Source organism: Sceloporus occidentalis, unplaced genomic scaffold (assembly GCF_023333645.1).
Source record: "Sceloporus occidentalis isolate IW3139 unplaced genomic scaffold, rSceOcc1.0.p SCAF_35, whole genome shotgun sequence".
In the NCBI taxonomy this organism is placed as follows: Eukaryota; Metazoa; Chordata; class Lepidosauria; order Squamata; family Phrynosomatidae; genus Sceloporus; species Sceloporus occidentalis.
Window position 1 is genome coordinate 2,934,772 of NW_028317015.1, and position 19,280 is coordinate 2,954,051.

At 38.9% G+C, this 19,280-nt stretch overlaps 1 protein-coding gene across 1 annotated transcript in view; it reads left to right on the forward strand.

The window, feature by feature from the left end:
* Positions 1 to 18,429, forward strand: part of LOC149297962 (neural cell adhesion molecule 1-A-like) — a gene marked incomplete at its 5' end in the record, with an annotated part of 48,181 nt that extends 29,752 nt beyond the window's left edge. The window contains 6 exons of the mRNA XM_089487817.1: positions 5,237 to 5,361; positions 5,711 to 5,891; positions 13,390 to 13,597; positions 14,161 to 14,277; positions 16,108 to 16,836; positions 18,309 to 18,429. Of these exons, the coding sequence (XP_089343943.1) occupies positions 5,237 to 5,361; positions 5,711 to 5,891; positions 13,390 to 13,597; positions 14,161 to 14,277; positions 16,108 to 16,836; positions 18,309 to 18,429 (1,481 nt within the window). The remainder of the gene's footprint in view (positions 1 to 5,236; positions 5,362 to 5,710; positions 5,892 to 13,389; positions 13,598 to 14,160; positions 14,278 to 16,107; positions 16,837 to 18,308) is intronic.
* Positions 18,430 to 19,280: the final 851 nt, after the last annotated feature.

The following is a 19,280-nucleotide window of genomic DNA, read 5'->3' on the forward strand; positions in this document are numbered from 1 at the left end:
TACTGTCAACAGTAATAGAATGTATTGGTCTTAATCACCCAGACACTGACAGATAAAGGAAGCCTATTGCAATAAAATCCTAGAAATCAACGCAAAACAAAAGATTCCCTTTGAGTATTAAACAGTGCCCTGTACATTAACATGGATTAATGTTACCGTATACAGAAATGTCTTACGCTCAAAGATGTTATCCCCCCGCCGTTAAAAATGACGCAAAACATCATAGATAGATCCTTATTTGATGTTAAAATAAATAAGGACAAGCTATACGTAACCATGCTAAAGTTGCGCAGGGGACAGCACCTCTAACGTTTTATTTGTGAATTTATTCAAGTTTATCTTCCTAACTCAGACATCACGTCTGCCTCCAACAAAAAGCACCGCCAGGGCATAAAAACGCATATACCTACAGTTCAACGACGGCCCATTAGAATCCAACTTTCAGTGGACGTTGTCACACACTGCATTCAGCTCAGAGTTCTTTCCAACAAGCTAGGGAAAAAAATGTATGTCAAGAGCAAGCTGAGAATACGTAAGGATGTCTTTAAAACCTGAACTTGACTGAATTTGGGGCTCTTTAGACGGTTCAGTCAACTATTTGAACTGAGCTAATTACGTCCACTATATACTATCAATATATCAACCATACTTCTAATACATTTTTAAACACATATATCACACCATTCCATTTCTTCTTTCTCACATTCCTTTTCTTTTACCCCATTAGCAGGTGAAGCTTTCGCAGTATGTAAAAATTAAAATGCTCTAATAAACTAGATATTGACCAACTCATTTGCATATGTGTCCGCATAGTGACATGAGGGGTGGGAGAACTAATTGTAACACTTATTTCCCCGATCTATTCCTTGACTGCTTGCATTGTTGGTGCAATTGCCTGAATGAGCACATTTTACTACAATGTGTAAAGTACATTTATGACAAATACAATAACTAATCCTGAACAGCGTTTATAATGTTATAAATTGACTGATCCAAAGAGCTTGCATTTAAACTGACAATGATTTCTTTACAGGTTTTTACTCTTTCAGGGTCCATTAATACCAGATCTTTGAAAACAAGTTTTTCTTTTCTTTGACACCAAATGTAATGGTTTTTTTTCCAGCTAATCCCATGTTTTTCCCCGTGGAACCATTAAATGTGCAATCCACCATTATTGTTATTATTTTGTCCTTCTGTGCTTGTAATTGGCTTAATAATGCTTCTTTCCTGCCTGTTTTCCCAAAGGACAAAAATAAACATCTGCGTACCCCCTCCTCAAATTATTAAATGTTTCCAGTTTTGACATTTTTTCTTTTTTTTAGCCCTTTACTGTTTTACCCCCTTCTCATCGTTTACATGCTTTTTTGTATTTTCCATGTGACCTCCCTCCACTTTCCTTTCAACCAATCATGTGCGTGCGTATCATGTGACTTGTCATGTGACTTGCATGGTGCTGCTGTCGTCGCCCCCTCGCTGATGAACAGAAGGTAAAAGTCTTTGTTCTAGTTGATTTATGGGAAAATCTGGAGCTTTTTATGAACGGTACCTCATAAGTCTTTTAAGAAGACCTGGTATATCTTAATGCAGTAAATTAAATAAAATGATCAGGGGCATTCGGTTAGTAGCCATGGTGAAGGGGCCAACTTTTAACATTTGCACCAGTATAACCAGTATATAGATAAACCCTATTGATTCAGTCAGCTAGCTAGTCCAACACATAGGAGCACACAACATCTTAGTTCAAGTCATGCGGCCATATTTGGAATGACACCTTAAAAGGAAATGTGACCTCATACTAGCTGTGCTAAATGTGAAATAAACAGCGTTGGTGTGTGTGAGGTCTAATGGGTACAATAGACAAGCTATTACCTTTCCAAAGATGTCAGTGTATAATTTTATTTCAAATTTAATAAAATTGCATTTCAAACTTTAGTTAGCTGGCACTATTCCCTCTATACCACTTATGGAATTTTAAAGGTAACCCTTTGGTGAAGTTAATAACCTAATGGTTCTAAAATAGATATATTACTTCAATAAAGTATCTCACTATATCGAAATTAAATTACGATCTCATAGCACGGCCTGGCAGAGTTATATATATAGAGCATAAATAAAATAAGCAATAAATAATTTCAGGACTAAAGCAATTATAATGTTCAATAAAGTCAGTATTAAATCTTGTTTCTCCATGAGAAATTCTGCATTATATTTCAATCAAAATATCTTCCTACTTTCAATTATAATATCCCTGTATGTGTGGCTATAAATTTAATTTATTCAGCCTTCGGGATTATCTAGTGGGCTTTTATACACCTCTCATTTTAAATACCGGAGAACAATCCATTATATGAACAATCCTTGCCCTGTACGCATAGCACACTATACCCCGGAAAAAAGGGTTTAGAAATACAATATTCCGACTCAAGCCTCTTTCATTCGATACGTTAAATCAAATCTGACTCATTAAGTGCATTACAAAGTGATATACTTGAATATATAAATTGACGGGTAATACGCTGTATCAGAAAAGAAAACCCTACCGTACTGTGGGTAGAGTTCGCTGAATGCAGGGATCTTAATAACCAGGAAGAATTGAGAAGGAGACAAACTGGCATATATGGAGAAGACAGTATGCAAACACACATTAACCAATTCAGGGCACATCGCAATGTACTTATATCACTAACATAAATAACCGTCCACCACTAATGCATGCAGGTCCCACCTTAACTCCAATAGATGTTTGGAATGCAAAGGACAAAGCACCCACCTCCTCCCTTGTACACATCTCATGTTTTGTCTCCCATCTTAGCCCTGATATTGAAGTTTTTATCTTTAAACTCTGGAGAGAAGCTTGCTGAGTTGTTGGCATTACAAAAACGTATAGAGGTTGATCTGGCAGTAAGAATGCTTTTCTGCATTTTAGGTGCCCAAAGGCATTGAACCGTCAAGCCAGATACCGTTTTATTTATCATTACAGCATCGTTAGCACGAAGTTGAAGCAGTGTTTCTTTCGTTTTTGAAAGTGTCCCTAGCAATATGTCTCTTTCACCTAAATCCCCTTCACAGATTTTGGTTTGCCAAATGGTCAGGCTCTCGATTTAGGAAGGCTCCCCATCCAGAGACCTAAAATGGCTGACAAACCACACCAGAGATATTCACAAGCGAGCGACGTTTGTTTAGTTCCCCAAATTTCACCTTTCAACGGTGTATCTACTTTGTATGGTACAATAAATTGAGACATATGTTATTAGACAAAGACATTACTCTGAGATATTTTTAAAATGACAGGGGATACATCTCTCATCTCATCCAAAAACACGTTTTATTAAAGCCGACTAATATAAACATCCCATATCTTGCATGGTGCACGACATCGCATGGCTTCTGTTTTCCTGTGCAAACAGGTCTCATCTGCAAACCGAAGGGGGCCATGATTTGTTGACACAATGATTGCATGCTGGCAATTTACCCAACGAAGATGAGAACATCCAGCCCATCCATCACTTACTCAAACAAACATTTTTTTCCCTCTAAAAAGGCTTTTCTTTTCCTCAGTGACTCTGGCAGACGTACTCTCGGCTAACTAATCGCCATCTCTCTCTCTCTTCACTAATCCTGTTCCTTATTAGCTTCAGCCATCACTAACCCCTGCATATGTTTGATTATTTTTTATTTTTGTTTACAGACCAGTTATTTGTTTCGATATATTGCTGTAGTCTACGGGTTCTGATCATGCGTACGACCAGCGGCGCTCACAATAGAAACACTTTTTATGTGACCATACTGTCAAATGTTGTTCGTCACCGGTCCAGGGAACTAAGCATTAAAGTGTCTAAGCCGGCACTTAGAATACAGAGTTCTTAAGAGTTATGTGTTTAATCCCCGCAGAAACAGAGGATTATTTGCTAAGGCTCTTATCAATACTTAGGGGCCATTTGGTTTCTTCCCCAACTAAATATGCCAACATGATAATTTGCAGAATAAATTTACCGTTTGTGGCCCTAAAGGAAGGAAACCTTATTTCTAGTGGCATCATTCCGCAAGTTAGAGTAAATCAAGAGGTCGTCATACCCATTGAGACCATACATACTTAAATTGTAATCATTTTACAAAAAATAAAAATGTAGACATCAAGGCTATTATTATTTATTTACTTGCTTGCGTTATTTGGAGCTTTTTGTAATTATATTTACAAATCCGGTTTAGTGAATATATCCCAATGTCTTAAAGGCTTTTAGTAAAAAAAGCATTCGCAGATTTTAGAAGAAAAAGCGCTTTTATTTAATAAATGAAGGCTTTTGCTTCTCTTGAGGGTTGTGAGATTGCAGTCAGAATGTCCGGGTTGGGGATCTCCTTTCGAAAGAGGTCATCCTTGTGCTGGCTAAGCCTCCAAAAACAACAAAATTTAAATTCTGAGCAGTAGGTGCAGTTGTGCCCAGAATGCTTTTTTTTTTATTTCATTAAAAATGTACAAGAAATGTGATGTTGACCTCATTTTGAAGCAGCCAAGTGCTAGGTCATCAAAAATAAATAGGGGATAAAACTGCATTCTTAACCTCTGTGTAAGCAAGATATAAAAAAAAATCTAGCATGTGTCAAGCCTATTAATATAATGGCCTAAAAAGAGCGGTGGCATTTAGACACTTGGTTAGACTAGTGTAATAATTCAGCCTGCTTACACAGGCAGTACCACGGAGAACATAAAATCCTTAAATAAGTATTTCCATTATTAGAAAAACTGTTAGAAGAAGCAAAGATAAAAATATATCACAGATGTGTTACACACCAGATGTTTTTAGATTCCTCTAGCTTATCCCTGATGTTGGCACAGACAGGGTTTCTGTTGCCTGATGATCCATTTCTAGCACTAAGCTCATAAAAGTGATAGCAAAGTGTTGTAGGCATGTTAATAAGGTTGACGAGGAGGGTAGGAAGTCCTGAAATGATCACTAGCGATGTACAGAAACATATTTGATATGTTTTACTGTCGCTAAAACAAACTTCAGCTCCTGAAGTGTGACTTCACAAGTGACACGGATGTCGTATACTGCAAAATGCTGATTTTTCCCACCAGCACTTTTCAGAGATAGTATGATATTTTAGGAACAGCTGTAAGTTAGAAAACAAGTAGCAGTAGGCTAGATTTGGTATGAATAAGCAGTAGAACTTTGTTCTAAGATGGGTTTGTCTAGAAACCGTCATTGACTTAACTAAGTGTTATTGACTTTTTCAGGCGAACCCAGCGCTCCTAAGCTACAAGGCACCATAGGAGATGATGGAAACTCCATTAAGGTGAACCTGATCAAGCAAGATGATGGCGGCTCCCCCATCCGACATTACTTGGTCCAATTCAAAGCTGTAAGTGTTTTCATTACGGCGTTTACATAGTTTCCACAGTAGGTACAGGTTTATTAAACGTCTCGGAGGGACATATCTTTTTCACATCACAAAATGCTTAAATATCTTTTAAGCTGTTTGCATTTGTGTCTGCATTGTATGTAGAGTACCTTGTTGTGACCTCCACTTGAGGCAAAAATATTCTTAAAAAGCAGAACAGTTGGAGAACAGGAGTATTTATATTTTTGAAGAGGTCCTCACTCTCACAAGCATGGTTTATTTTAACCTCATGAAACAATTATTGCCACCTTCTCAGATACTCATTTGATGAAAGTGTTTTGGTTATTGCATTTTTACTTCTCCCTCTCAGAAAAACGCAGTGGAATGGAAACCTGAAATGAAGATTCCATCCAGCAGTGACCATGTCTTGCTCAAGTCTTTGGAATGGAATGCAGAGTACGAGGTGTTAGTGGTGGCTGAGAATCAACAAGGAAGGTCTAAAGCAGCTCACTTCAAGTTTTATACCATGGGAAAACCCACAGTCATTCCAGGTACCTTTGTGTTTTAACATCTGCACCCCTTCAGCTTACCCATTAATGCAACAGCTCTGCTGCCTTCCTAACATGCACCTTACAAACTGCTTGCTTATGGCCAATCACAGCGAATGGATCTCGCATGCACAGCTTGTGTTGTGCCCAGACCATGCGATGATGCAGGGCATGCGATACATAATTCTGTTTTGATTAGGGCTTTGCTCTATTACATGGACCGAGCGACTTTCTTTATCCACCAAAACCAATTATGTGGCTGAGACATGCCTTGACTGATAAAAGGCTTATGTGGAAGCTGGGTAGATACTCTGAACTTCTTTCTAAAGTTGCAGAGGTCTATGAAGTCCCACATATTAATATGCCGCACAGGTGGAGTGGGAAGCAGGATAAGATTCAGCCTAAAGCTTCTCCTGCAAACAAAGGATCTGGAGGGCTGGAAAAGAGTCAAATGAATAGGTGGGAGTTGCAATTTCAAGGGCGGGAAAAGGGCTATCATATGCATTACTGTGCTTATGGTGGCCGGAGTGTCCTCTTAAGGACCCCACTGCAGAAACTATTCAATTTTTCGATAACGATCGGCTGCACGCTCTCTCGTGTTATCTATACCGTACATAAAAATCACAAAGCAAGAATAACGATTACATGTTATTGTTTAAATCCATAAAGACAGTTTGATACATTCCATCCAGATAGATAGATAACAATGTGATGCTTATAACCCCTTTATAAGTTCCCAGTGAATTTTGTGTGGCAGCACTTTATATGGTGACTTTCTTTGGAATAGACGTGGAGTTGTGAAGAATTGCCTCGTTTGCATATATTACAATAGCGCTTAAATTTATTTTTATTCATAAACACTATATATACTTTGTGTGGTATATAAACACAAGCAAAACTACTACGTTATCAAACTGAAAAAAAACCTAAAAAAATCAAACACAGAGTGAAACATATCAACGCGGGGGCCTTTTTTTTAAAAAAAAGTCTGCCTGTCTGGAAGTTACTGGCAAAGAAGAGCCCCTTGGAGTGGTGTTTGCTGGCATTAGATTCTAGATCTCTGAATGCTGAGGTTTACGGAAAGATTTCCATTGCTCATTGTTTATGGTTAAGGAACAATGCTTTCCTCTTGATGGTGGTGAGGATGAGCTATGTTTGTATCTGTTGCAATGTTAAAGGGAAGGCATCATTTCTCTGGCTGTTGGTGGTAAAGGAGAGCACTCTCTTTAGTTGTTGCTGGTAACGATGAGCTGTCTCTCTGGCTGTTGGTGGTAAAGGAGTATTTCTTGCACACCTGATACGGAGTACAAGGGATGTTTGTTTCTCTTACAGTTGATGTCAAATCACAGCTAAATTAAATATTGACCAATGGCTTGGGATTCTTTACCACATGGTAAAGAGGACAGTAAGGAAGTAACAAAAAGTAAAACTTAACACCTGGGAATGGAATTCACGTGTCAGCATATACATACATTCCTGCTAGAAGAAATTGAGTGTATAGCGATCCATTGCACAAACAACTGCTGAGGAAGCCAGCCGTGCTGACTAATGCTGGCTCATCATCTCCATCATTTACATTTTTCTATTCAGTTTCTGTCATAGCCGGTAACTTATACAAATCAAAATGATTAGGCAGATGTAGCTCAGTGGAGTTTCTCTGCCACGTAAAATGTTTGGATATCGGGATATACCGAGATTCACCTGTTCTCATTATGTTTATATACAGAGACACGTGACAGACCCGTTTCATGCTCATAAATCACAGTGAGCCTCCCATGGCTTTGGGATTCTATGTTATTAAAAGCTTGCATTTAGTATTTATCTAGGTACCCCCATCTTGCATTTAAAGAGTCTTAAGAGTTAAACTGTCAGCGTCTCTTCTCCATGAAGTATTTTTACTTTAGATATGCTGCAAGCATCTGAATAATTATAATCATCCACTCATCCTCGTTCTGACCAGTGTCTTCACTACACAGTAACGTGCTCGCTTAATCGTTGGCCTTTAACCTTGGCTTTGCTGCTAACTGCTCTGCTTCTTTGGTGTCAGCCCATCATTTAATATTAAACCATGACTTGTGACCTATTTATTTTCTTATCTGTTTTTCTCTCTCCTCTCTCTCTCCCTTTTCTCCTTTCCTCACTCATTCCCACCTCCTTCCTTTTTCCCTCAACTTCCCTTTGTCCGTTATTCGTGTCACTTCAATTGCCCTTGGACATCCATTCTTCTACATGCAAAATACCCATACCAACAACCACTTTCTCTGGACTTACTGCATCAGCAATCAATCTGGGGAGATATACCGTGTCATCCACCTTTACATCTCTGCTTGCTTTGTTAGTGACTGTACTTATCTGCTAGAAAGTGTTTTGCTCGAGAAAACGTTTCTCTCTTCATCAGAGAGGAGCTTCCACCCAAACAAACCCATGTCATGTGTATGATATGTATCATTTCTTCCATAAATTTAGGAGCTTGAGGATTAACCCAGTTTTAATGTACACAGTACTCCGAGTGATCCGATATTTCTTTAAGACTTAATGAAAATGAACTCTATACAGCTGGTCAATACAGGGGGATCCCCTGCCGAATATTCAACAGCATTCGATAACAGTTTGGTTGAAGCCATTGGAAAGTTTTTGTGTTTTTTTCTGTTTTTGTAGTTTTCTTAAGTGCTAGTTCAGTATTTATGCAGATTGTATGTTTATGGTGTATATTGGCCACCTCGGGAGTAGGAAGTTCAGATATTAGCGAGGAAAGTTGTAAAACAATATTTAGTCTTCTTGACCTTTTTAAAGAGCGTAGACTCTCTAGACGTTAGCACAACAAAAGGCCAATAAGATTTGATACTAGCAAATTTATCAATGACAGACTGCACAGAAAAGCCATTTTGCCTTTTTTCATAGACTTCAGTTGAGAGCTGCTTTACTACGTTGCTGAAAGCATGTCGTTTTCACGTGTTCCCGCTAGCACTAAGATTTTTTTTCTCACGTTCCAACAACCTCCTCTTATTAACACGTAATGGATGTCATTCTTGGCAGATAGGGATCCGGAATATTTATGTATCTACTATACTTAATAAAAGCTAGACTAGAAATGAAATGCCGTTTCAGTATAAGTAAATGCAGCTTGCAGTACCATTTCTACGTATTCAAAAATATTTGCATATTTACACTGCAACCATCCTCTGCCCCGGTGACGAAGAAGCAGTGTGTGCACAAGACTGCTCTTTGATCTTCAGATTTCCTACAACCATTAACTATGTGTGCCATTTAGAAAATAGGAGCCCTTTTTTCCTTGTTTAGGGCCCTGAAGTCTGCCAGGTCAAGCAAAAAATGAACTGCGCCTTAGAAAAGTTATGTTTAAGGTACTTTTAAGTGTGGTAAGCCTCATTAAAGGGAAACTAACAATTTAGTACTTAAACAAGTAAACCGTGTAAACAGTGTTTAATAACCATTCAGGTTACTCTTTTTTTGCTAGCGCTTATTACATTATTCCACTTTGCCCCCGTAATTGCATTAGGGGACCTGGCAGGTTTTATTTACTCAAATATATGCCTAAAGGAAAGCTTATGTCTGCAGAACATGCAAATCCCTTTCAGGCCAAGATGTAAACATTTAATTTGGTTGCTTTTAAGGAATACTGCGTTAATTATTTAGTCGTCGTTTTCGATTTGGTGATTTAAGATTCCTTACGATTTGGCGATGTTAAGGTGATGTATCTACATCAAGTGCCAATTGTGGTTTTAAAACTTTACAGGATTTGTTGTGCTCTCCTTTTTTAACGGTACAGTAATTTCCTACAAAATGTGTGCGACACGAAGCAGCATTTTAAAGAAAACCATTTAAATATTCTCAATCAGATTGAATCCTTTGCACTGCAAAACAGGTCCTAGCTACTGAATGATAGGAGATGTGTCCTTATGTAGATAGGGTGTCCCCAAATCCCTGCATTCTATAAACATTTTGTTGAGGGTGAAAATGATGTAATAATTACGCCATACAACATGAAAGAAACAGGATATGACATCATGCACCAAGTCATGGTAACACTATTTGAGTTTACTTTTTAAGTCAATAAGTTCAGCCAGAACAATGACTTTTTTCCCAATGCTTGCTAAATCTCATTTCACCAAATAAATTTAAATACAGAATGATTTTGAAGCGCTGGATTATTAATGTAGTAATGGCACACAAAAACACTTGAATGATATTTATATGTTCCTTGTATCTAAGACACCGATATCCTATTCATTGAAGTCGTAGGTGTAAAATGGACAGATTGACTAAAGCAGTTGAGCTTTTTACACAACTATACACAGCACCAGCTCCAAAAAAAAGGCAAAGCTCGGCGTTTACAAGATGTTTAAAAGAATATATGATGCTTTTTTCTTTTTTTTTCTTTTTTTCTTTTCAATTCCCCAGTACTACTTCAAATACCATATTTTATTTCATTTTAGGGTTGATTCCTATACCTCTTATAATTATAAATTTTAGCATTATTGCCAATGTCAGCTAGTTGGAAGTGACAGGTACAATGCAAAATGGCGTATCTCATAAACAATATCTTGTCTGGACATTCTGCAAACAGAATGTAGACACATCAGTATTTTTCCACTGTCTAGGAACCACCTCTAGTGTACATTTTGGTTTGTTAAACATCTTCATCTGCAAAGTTAATCTTGTAATTGTTATATCCACATAGTCTCCCTCATGTCCTCCTCATAAATACATTGTCTTGTCCGCCGAGACGACCTCTGAGTGATGCCATTTTTTTGTTTTTTTTAATGATTGGATGTATGTAAATAAAATGATGAAAAAAGAAGCTATAATGCTTGAATCTCTTGTACGTTTGGTTACACTGAAGGATTTCCTATTAATAAAAATTCTAGAAAAAAATGCATTAAACTGTGTTTCTCTGGCTCCTTTTGGTTCCCTGGGTGGGATCCTCATCTGGACCTTGGAGAATTAACTCGCTAGGGTATGCCTTATGAAGGACTGGATTTCCTTTTTAGAAAAGACTTGTGTTGTTGAAATGCAGTGAGATGAAATACGCTTGTTGATCAGGGGGGTAACTAGAAACGCCATCTTTGCCCCACACAGCTTGTCTGTGCCCCCAGAACAGCCTGCCTGTGCCACCTTTACACCCAACCAGACGACCTGTTCTACAGCCCACACCACTTACATGCAGGAGTAGTGTGTGTTTCTTCCTCTGTGCAGACTGATCCAGCACGCAGGAAGTGGATGTGATGTCACTTCCTGCATGATTGAGCAGTCACACACAGTAAGCAGGCTGAGAGATCATCCAATTGGATGATCTCTACACTCTAACGCAGCTACCTGCAGGTATTACCCACACCTAGTGGCTTTAAAGGAACAAGTGGTAGCAGAGGCCACCTAGAGCGGCGGGCCCAGCCGCAACCATGATTGCTACCCCGTCATTGTTTCATGCATAGACTGCAGTGGCATACACACTGACAGTATCTTTTGGTAATATGTTGTTGATATTACTTGCAAATTTGAAGCATCACAAACAGAAGATACTTGTGTGGGCCTATCTAGGAAACATCCCAGGTTAGGTTACATGGAGCTCTCTCTCTTGTGGGGGAATGGCTATTGGAGTAGGTACATGTAGCCCCAGCCTCACTTTAGTGGGTGGAAAGCTAAACATCGCCCCTGTCAGGAGAAAGAAGAAACTGACCTGGAGAAACATGGCTTCACCTGGAGAATCTGGTTTCCAGGTATGAATATGGTTATTACATCATTTTATGGGGTTGATACACTATGAAGTCTAAAAAGTGTAAAACCCATCTCAAGTATCTCATTTTTTCTTTTCCATATCTCAAGTAAAGGCTGGACTTATCTAAAATAGAGATGCATACAGCAAGATTGCATAAAAAGGTTGCCATTTTTCTATTTTCACCCATTTAAACTTTAGTGCATTCATATTTGAGATGTTCAGATTGCTAAGAAATTGCCCAGTATGTAGTAGACAAATACAAAGATCTTTCTAAAAATGTTCTACCCTGTCTGGTAAGTATGGTGGCAATACAGTAAGCCAATCATCAGTAAGGTTCTTGGATGCAAAACAATATTCCAAGGCAATCACTAAATGCTTATTCACAAATGTATATAGTTTTTAAAGATACCACATCACTTAAGAATACATAAGAAAACATTCTATAAAGTAACAATTTATCAGTATGAATTTATAATCGTCATAATGAAATACCATGGTGTGCAGGTTTTGAAGCCTGGCTATACACATGTACTCAATGTATGCAACGCTTGTAACATCTCAAAAAGGTTTTTGTGTCTTGCTTGAAGGTATCAGCGTTTCAGTCTTTGTGCTGCCCTTTATCGAGATATGCCCCAAATATGAAGGATACATTTAAATGTAGAACACAAAATTCTACTAAAGTGCATCTGTCATTAAATGTGGCAAATTGCCATTTTGCAAGGAACAATATTTCATATCAAATGCCATTGCATTTTTTTTTTTAGACAATTTACTAAGAAAGTTATGTTCTTGTAGCTGAAAGGTTCAGGCACAACCACAGCCTCTCCCAGTCCTCCACAAGAGAAGCACATTAATGATATGTTGAACATATACATGAGCACAGATTTCCTCTTCTTTAAAGGGACCCCTCAGCCGAAATATGTGCTAAAATGCACGATACCCGATTGTCTCCTTGAACATTTTTCGCACACAAAAGAGATTCATCAGAACACACTCCCCCTGTAGCTCCTTAGAACGCAGGATATGAATTCACTATAAACCTGGTTACCAGCGCAGACTTAACGCCAATCAGCTCCAGAACTGGTTCACACAAGACTTCTCCCAATGCATGTGCACAGAAAGCACTCCCAATTGAATGGCTGCTTTAAGCAATTGTCACACTCCCTTTCTTAGTTATATATATATATATATATATATATATATATATATAAATACACACATACATATATATACACACACACACACACGTTTTGTTCAGCTACGATGTCATGTTACTTTTTCGTATCTGTGAGCATAGAGATCATTTTAAAGGTAAAAAGAGGCCTTTAATACTATAGGTTTTAAGATCAATCTGTAACTTTACGAGATAAGTGAAAAGTACCCAAGGAAAGTAGTAGTTTGTGACAGAGTAACCTCAAGGAAATAATGATTGAGTATTAGAGAAATACGATGTGTGCTATAAGTTCTTTTATTAAACCCATTGCATTATGATTAAAATGAATGCTTGTACCAGGGTAGTAACAGTTGTTGCCAAAATCCAAGAGAACATTGCATAAGTGAATTTACCCAGCCCTGTTCATACATTATTATGTCTTCAGCATGCCCGTGTCTTTTTTATGCCAGGTGTATTGTATACATCATAAAATTACACTTTAAATGTTGCAATCCTGAATTATTAGTAGTACCACTTGTCCAGCTTAGAGTGATTTTACCATATAATCACATTTTACTCGAAATGTAATCATAACATTGTTTCTCTTTTCAAAGCCACCACTACCACCAGTTCGGGCTTAGGGACCGGAGCTATCGTGGGCATCCTCCTTGTTGTCTTCATCCTTGTCTTGGTGGCCGTGGATGTAACCTGCTACTTCATGAATAAATGTGGCCTGCTCATGTGCATTGCAGTTAATTTCTGTGGGAAAGCTGGTCCTGGTGCTAAGGGCAAGGACATTGAGGAAGGAAAGGCAGCATTTTCGTAAGTTGCGTCTTCTGTTACCGTTATTCTTCTTCATTGGAAACATGTAAACCCTAGCCATTTTTGTTATGTACAACACACTGGCCAGAGTAGATCAAAGGTGAGGTCTTTATTTGGAAAACATGATTTATGATGTTGACTACTGAAAGTTTACATGTAGCTATACTGAGGGCAGCACCTTGGGTCTTATCAATTAAGTGAGGAGACGTGCATCACAAGTTGCTGAACCTCACAGTCAAAGTTTTAGCAAGTGACCTTCAAGTTCTAAATCCAATGAGCAGATTGGGGAGATATCTGAGCAGTTTAGGAGATTGCAGTTTCATTTAAGCTAGGACAGAGCTATCCAACAGGAGTACACAACTAATGTGGTCCTCAAGGTCATTTATACCTTGGGCTATTTAAATCTTTCTAGCCACAAATCTACAAATGGATAGTTTTTTAATCTGAGTGCTTTTACTAACAAGAACTGACTAGGTTATACTGTATATATTTTATAGATATTAAGTGCACATTTCGATGTTGCTCTGTTACTGTTGCTGCTAACATGCAGTATTTGCTCACAGGAAAGATGAATCAAAGGAACCCATTGTGGAGGTTCGAACAGAAGAGGAAAGAACACCAAACCATGATGGAAGCAATCAGACAGAACCCAACGAGACTACACCACTAACAGAACCTGAGTATGTGGGATTCAATTTAGTATTCCAACAAGCTACACACACTACCTTTTAATTATAAAAGGAAATCCTCACATATGTTGGTATGGATATGTCAAGTGGCGGTGTTCATTTTTTGCTACAGATCAACACAAACATCAAATATTCAAGGATGTCTATTAATTTAAAAGGGGATTATATTACATTGTTTTTGCCTGGTTCTGGAGTCCAGGACCCTCGTAGATACATTTTCTACAGTTTAGAAATCAGGAAGTCAGGCACATGCTGCCAACGAGGAGACTTGCAGAGTGCTAAGCGTATGTCTATTGTACACTTTAATGTAAAGCTGTTTTTAGATGATGTCTATGTATTTTAAGAGTCAAAATCCAAGTGGTAGTATAAAAAACTGGTAGCAACCATCCTTCTTCAAGCCATCTACTCGCCGTGAGATGGTTCAGTGGCTGTTCATATTCCCTTTAGTAACACCCAGTACGCATATCACCTAACAGAAAATGATTAAAGAGTCTATCCTAGACTTGTCTTTGTTCATTATGCAGAAAGCATATTACACTTGTTGAATTAATTTACTCAAAATCCATACTAATACCCTCTCCATCTGGAAGTAAAACAAGGTTATATAGGTCTTTCATGCGTCAGGTCATCCTGTGAGCTACAGCGAAATGCATCGACTTCTCCAATTAATAATGGTCACCACAATATGGTGCATTGGACAGACCCTCAGGTTATCTTTATAACCATGCATTAAGTCATAATAAATGGACCATCTCAATCGTCCTCTCTCTTACCACCTCGACTATCATGTATTCCCCTCTCTCAGCTGTTCTCCAATCAAACAATTTCCATAATTCCATACATTATGTTTCAGTGTGATAACTACAAGAACTAGTGCCATACTCCTAGAGAAAACATTTTGGAAATCATAAATATAACTGTAAACGTGTGCATAGTTTGAGCAATGCCTTGAATTTTTTACTTCAGTCTTCTGCTTAATAAGTGCAAAGAATATTTTTTGCCCCAGCTTACTAACTGGACAAAGCTCCGTAGCACAGTGCGGTATCTGATTGATGTTTTGGTAATATCTGAGCTGATAGAGGGCGAGTTCTGAAAAGCAGTAACCTCTCCGTATTCTCCATATTAATTTACAACTAGAGAGAACATAACATTTAGATAAAACTCTTCATTAAAACTCAAAAGTATATCTCCTAGCTTCCCTTTCTGATACTATTTAATTAAAAAGGCAGTCTCGCTTTTACTAGTACCACATTGTCAAACAGTAACAGTGCTCAGCAGTCATCTCTCTAAACACTGTTGAGTATATACGAAATACACATATTTAACCCAATATGATTATTTTGTGCACATTTAACTGCCAGGTATACTTAAAAGTCCATGTTCTTACCGTACAGCCTTGAATGGAAAATATCTCTTCTTATGTGCACTTGGGCCATCCGGCCAAAGGGGTTATATATCAGGAAAAGACTTAATCTGTGCTGGGGTAGAAATATTGCATGACATGGTGCTTCAGCTTTAAAAATACACTTAACAGGCCCATGCAAAATGTTTCGAGCTTCAGGAAATAAACCAATATGTCTCTATGTTGAATTAACAGATTGTCGCAAATGTCGTACTAACCAAAGTAATAAAATGTCCCTTGGATTTTCCACTTTCCTTTATCCAGCATATGTCCGAAACCAAATAACCAACTTAATGTTACTGTACCTCTGTGCCTATAACAATCTGCTGTTGCGTAACATGCATGTGTGTCTTTTCTCTCTCTTGTTGGTCATTTTCTTCATTGTCTGCTTTCTCTTTCTGCTCCTGTGCTTCTCGCAGGCATCCAGCTGACACCACAGCAACTGTTGAGGACATGCTGCCTTCTGTAACTACTGTTACTACTAATTCTGACACTATCACTGAAACTTTTGCTACAGCTCAAAATAGCCCTACCAGTGAGACCACTACACTAACTTCCAGCACTGCCCCACCACCCTCCAGCGCTCCCGATTCTGTGCAGTCAAGTCAGGCAACTCCTTCCAAAGCAGAGGCGCCTGCTGCCTCCTCACCTCCTCCCACCTCCACCCCAAAGGTTGCCGCTCTGGTAGATCTCAGTGACACCCCACCTGCCAACAATCCATCTAACACTGTAGCAAACCAAGGGGGTGTCCTGAATCCTAGCGCTGAGACTAAGAAGGCTGTCACCAAATCACCTGCTACAGTACCCACAAATGTCACCAGCCCCCCGGCTACTCCTGAGCCAAAGCAGGTGAAGCAGGAGCCATCAGGTACCAAAGGTCCAGATGAGGAAGTAGCGCAGTCCAGCAAAGTGAAAAGTCCAACTGAGGCCACCAAGGCTGAGGGGCCTTCCCTCACCAACCCAAAACCCACCCAAAATGAGGACTTTCAAATTGATGGGGGGACCTTCAAGACTCCAGAAATTGACCTTGCAAAGGATGTTTTTGCAGCTCTTGGAACTTCTACTCCTGCCACTGTGGCTAGTGGGAAAACTGCTGATCTGGTTTCTTCCACTGCAGACACCTCTGTACCGCCTGCTTCAAAGACCGAGTATGGCCTCTTTTAATCCTCCGCTGGTTGTGTTTTGTTTTGTCTCTTGGTGTTGTGTTGTGACATGTGGATGTCTTTCTAACATCTCTGTTGATTAACTGATCCAAGGAATGTGAAAGGTAGGGCCGAAGTAGAACTACAAGGGTAAATGCCAGTCTCCAGCTGTTGATGAACTCAACTTCCTGTGATGCTCGGCTACCATTTTGGCAGATGTGGACTGCTTGAGAATCATAGTAGTTAAAGTTCAACAACCGCTGCTGGTGCTAGAGGTTTTTTTTCCATTTATTCTAAGCAACCGTAACAAGTATCCCCTTCTACTGGACTTCCTTGGGTCATTGCTTTTTAATAAAGCGCACACCATGTATGGGATGCGCCGTTCCTCTACTACATCCTATGTCTTTGTCACCGCTATGCAGAATACTTTTTTGGGTCTTGCAAGGTTTATTTAACCATTTTTCTTCTAACCTGCACTCTTAAGCCATGTGCTCTTACCCGCAAGTCTGTTTATAATAAGAAAACTGGTTATCTTAAACCATTTGCTGAGCTCCTGTAGGCTTGATTGTTAAGATGCTCTGCATGGTAAGCTTGTGTTCATCTTTGAGGGAGGATAGTAACACCATAGCTCACACAAAATTGACGTTTCAGAGAGAAGACATTCCAAAATGGACCAAATGTTATTTACGTACCAATGTGTATATGTTTGCAAGTGCTTATGGGGCATCTTTGGCATTCATATGAATAACCTTTGCATTTGTAAACATGAAAAAAACAGGACTGGTAAGCCCCATGAGTAGTGAAATGTTTGCAGTTTAGGTGAGAAGCACAGCTAATAGCCAAGTAATACAGTGGGTCAGCAGTGTTTATGGAACACAGATTGTTCTAGCGATAGAGCACAGGACTACAAAAAGGGTCCATCTCTAAAATATGGTCACTCTTTATGGGGGCAGAGGGGGAAGAAATATCAAGACATTTCCTGAAACTTAGAGTTCTGCCAGTGGACGGAAACCGTTTCTATCATCTTCCATCACATACAAAATTAACTGCTCTTCCGATAAATTCAAAACATATATCCAAATGTATTCTTCCCAGCTTTATATATACTAGTACCTCCTGTTCCTCTGTATGGTCAAATGTGTAAGCTTAAATAATTTAAATCCATGCAAGTCAGAGCTTCTACCCCATCCAATGTTCGACAGTCCTTTGTAGTCCTTCAATACACCGCGTCCCGGAACATTGTGTAGTTTTTATAGTTATTTAACAAACAAAACTAAGTAAAGTTTACACAAGTGGTGCGGTAACTGTTCATTATGCAGTAAGTCTTCAGTTTTTCATGGAGTTGGTTGTAGCAGCCATCAGATCGATACAGCCCATCTGCTTGAGTCTCAATGTAGAGAGAGTATATGTGTTTACTATCAGATACATGTGGTGTTGTGTACAGTATTCATGTTCTCTGTTTTGCTTATTATTTGCAGGAAGGCCCCTGTAGAAGAGAACTCTAAGCCAGATGAATCAGAAAGCAAGAGCACTCCAGCAGAAGTGAAAACAGTTCCCACTGAAGCCACTCAAACAAACGTGGACGAGAGCAAAGCATGATTTCGCCTTGGGGAGGGGGGGTGTTAAAGGGGAAAGGGAAAGTGATACGAAAATAATGTCTGAAGAGCCTCATGCTAGCCATTTACAGAGTGAGGTACATACACACACTTCATCATTCCTCTCAAATCTTGGCCTTTGTTGTTTTTCTCTATTTTTTTTTAAGGAAAACCTGTTTTTTTTTTTTTTGTGAGATTGTAGAAAGGGTTTATCTCTTGTGCACATGCTTTTTACGAACAAAACCAAGGGGGGAAATGTCAGTACGAGAAGTCCCACGCAGTGTCTTCAAAACTGCAAGTGTGTTCCAGTTTGTCCTTGACCAATATTTGTCATTGAGAAGGGCATAGGTCTGGACCGCCGAGAGCATCGTATTTAACTGTGTTGTAACTCCGCTCATCCTCCATATGCTTCTCTGGCAGTGAAAGGGTTTGTATTTAAAAATGTTGAATTATGTTTGTCTAGGTTAATAAACATAAAGGAAAGCACACGTTGGTATTTGTCATCTAAAACAAAAAATGGCGAGTATTTTTTTTTCTTTGTTCCTGAATTACTTCGTTAACATCAAGTAGTTCCACACCAACACTTGATTTCAAAGAAATGTACTTGACTTTCCAGAATGGTCCACATAAAGGTTTTCTAACAGTACCTAAACTATCGGTGGACATTTAGACAAAGGACTGTGCGGGATGTAATGTAGAGATTAGATCCAAACATCTCCAATGATGTTGGCTTTTTTTGCTTGACACCGAAACCCTTTGAGTGCCAGATGGGCTCACGCTGCTTACCACACCTCAGTTTAAAAGACTACACATTGACGTAAGACGTGATGCTTTACACCTTCTTCTCATCCGTAA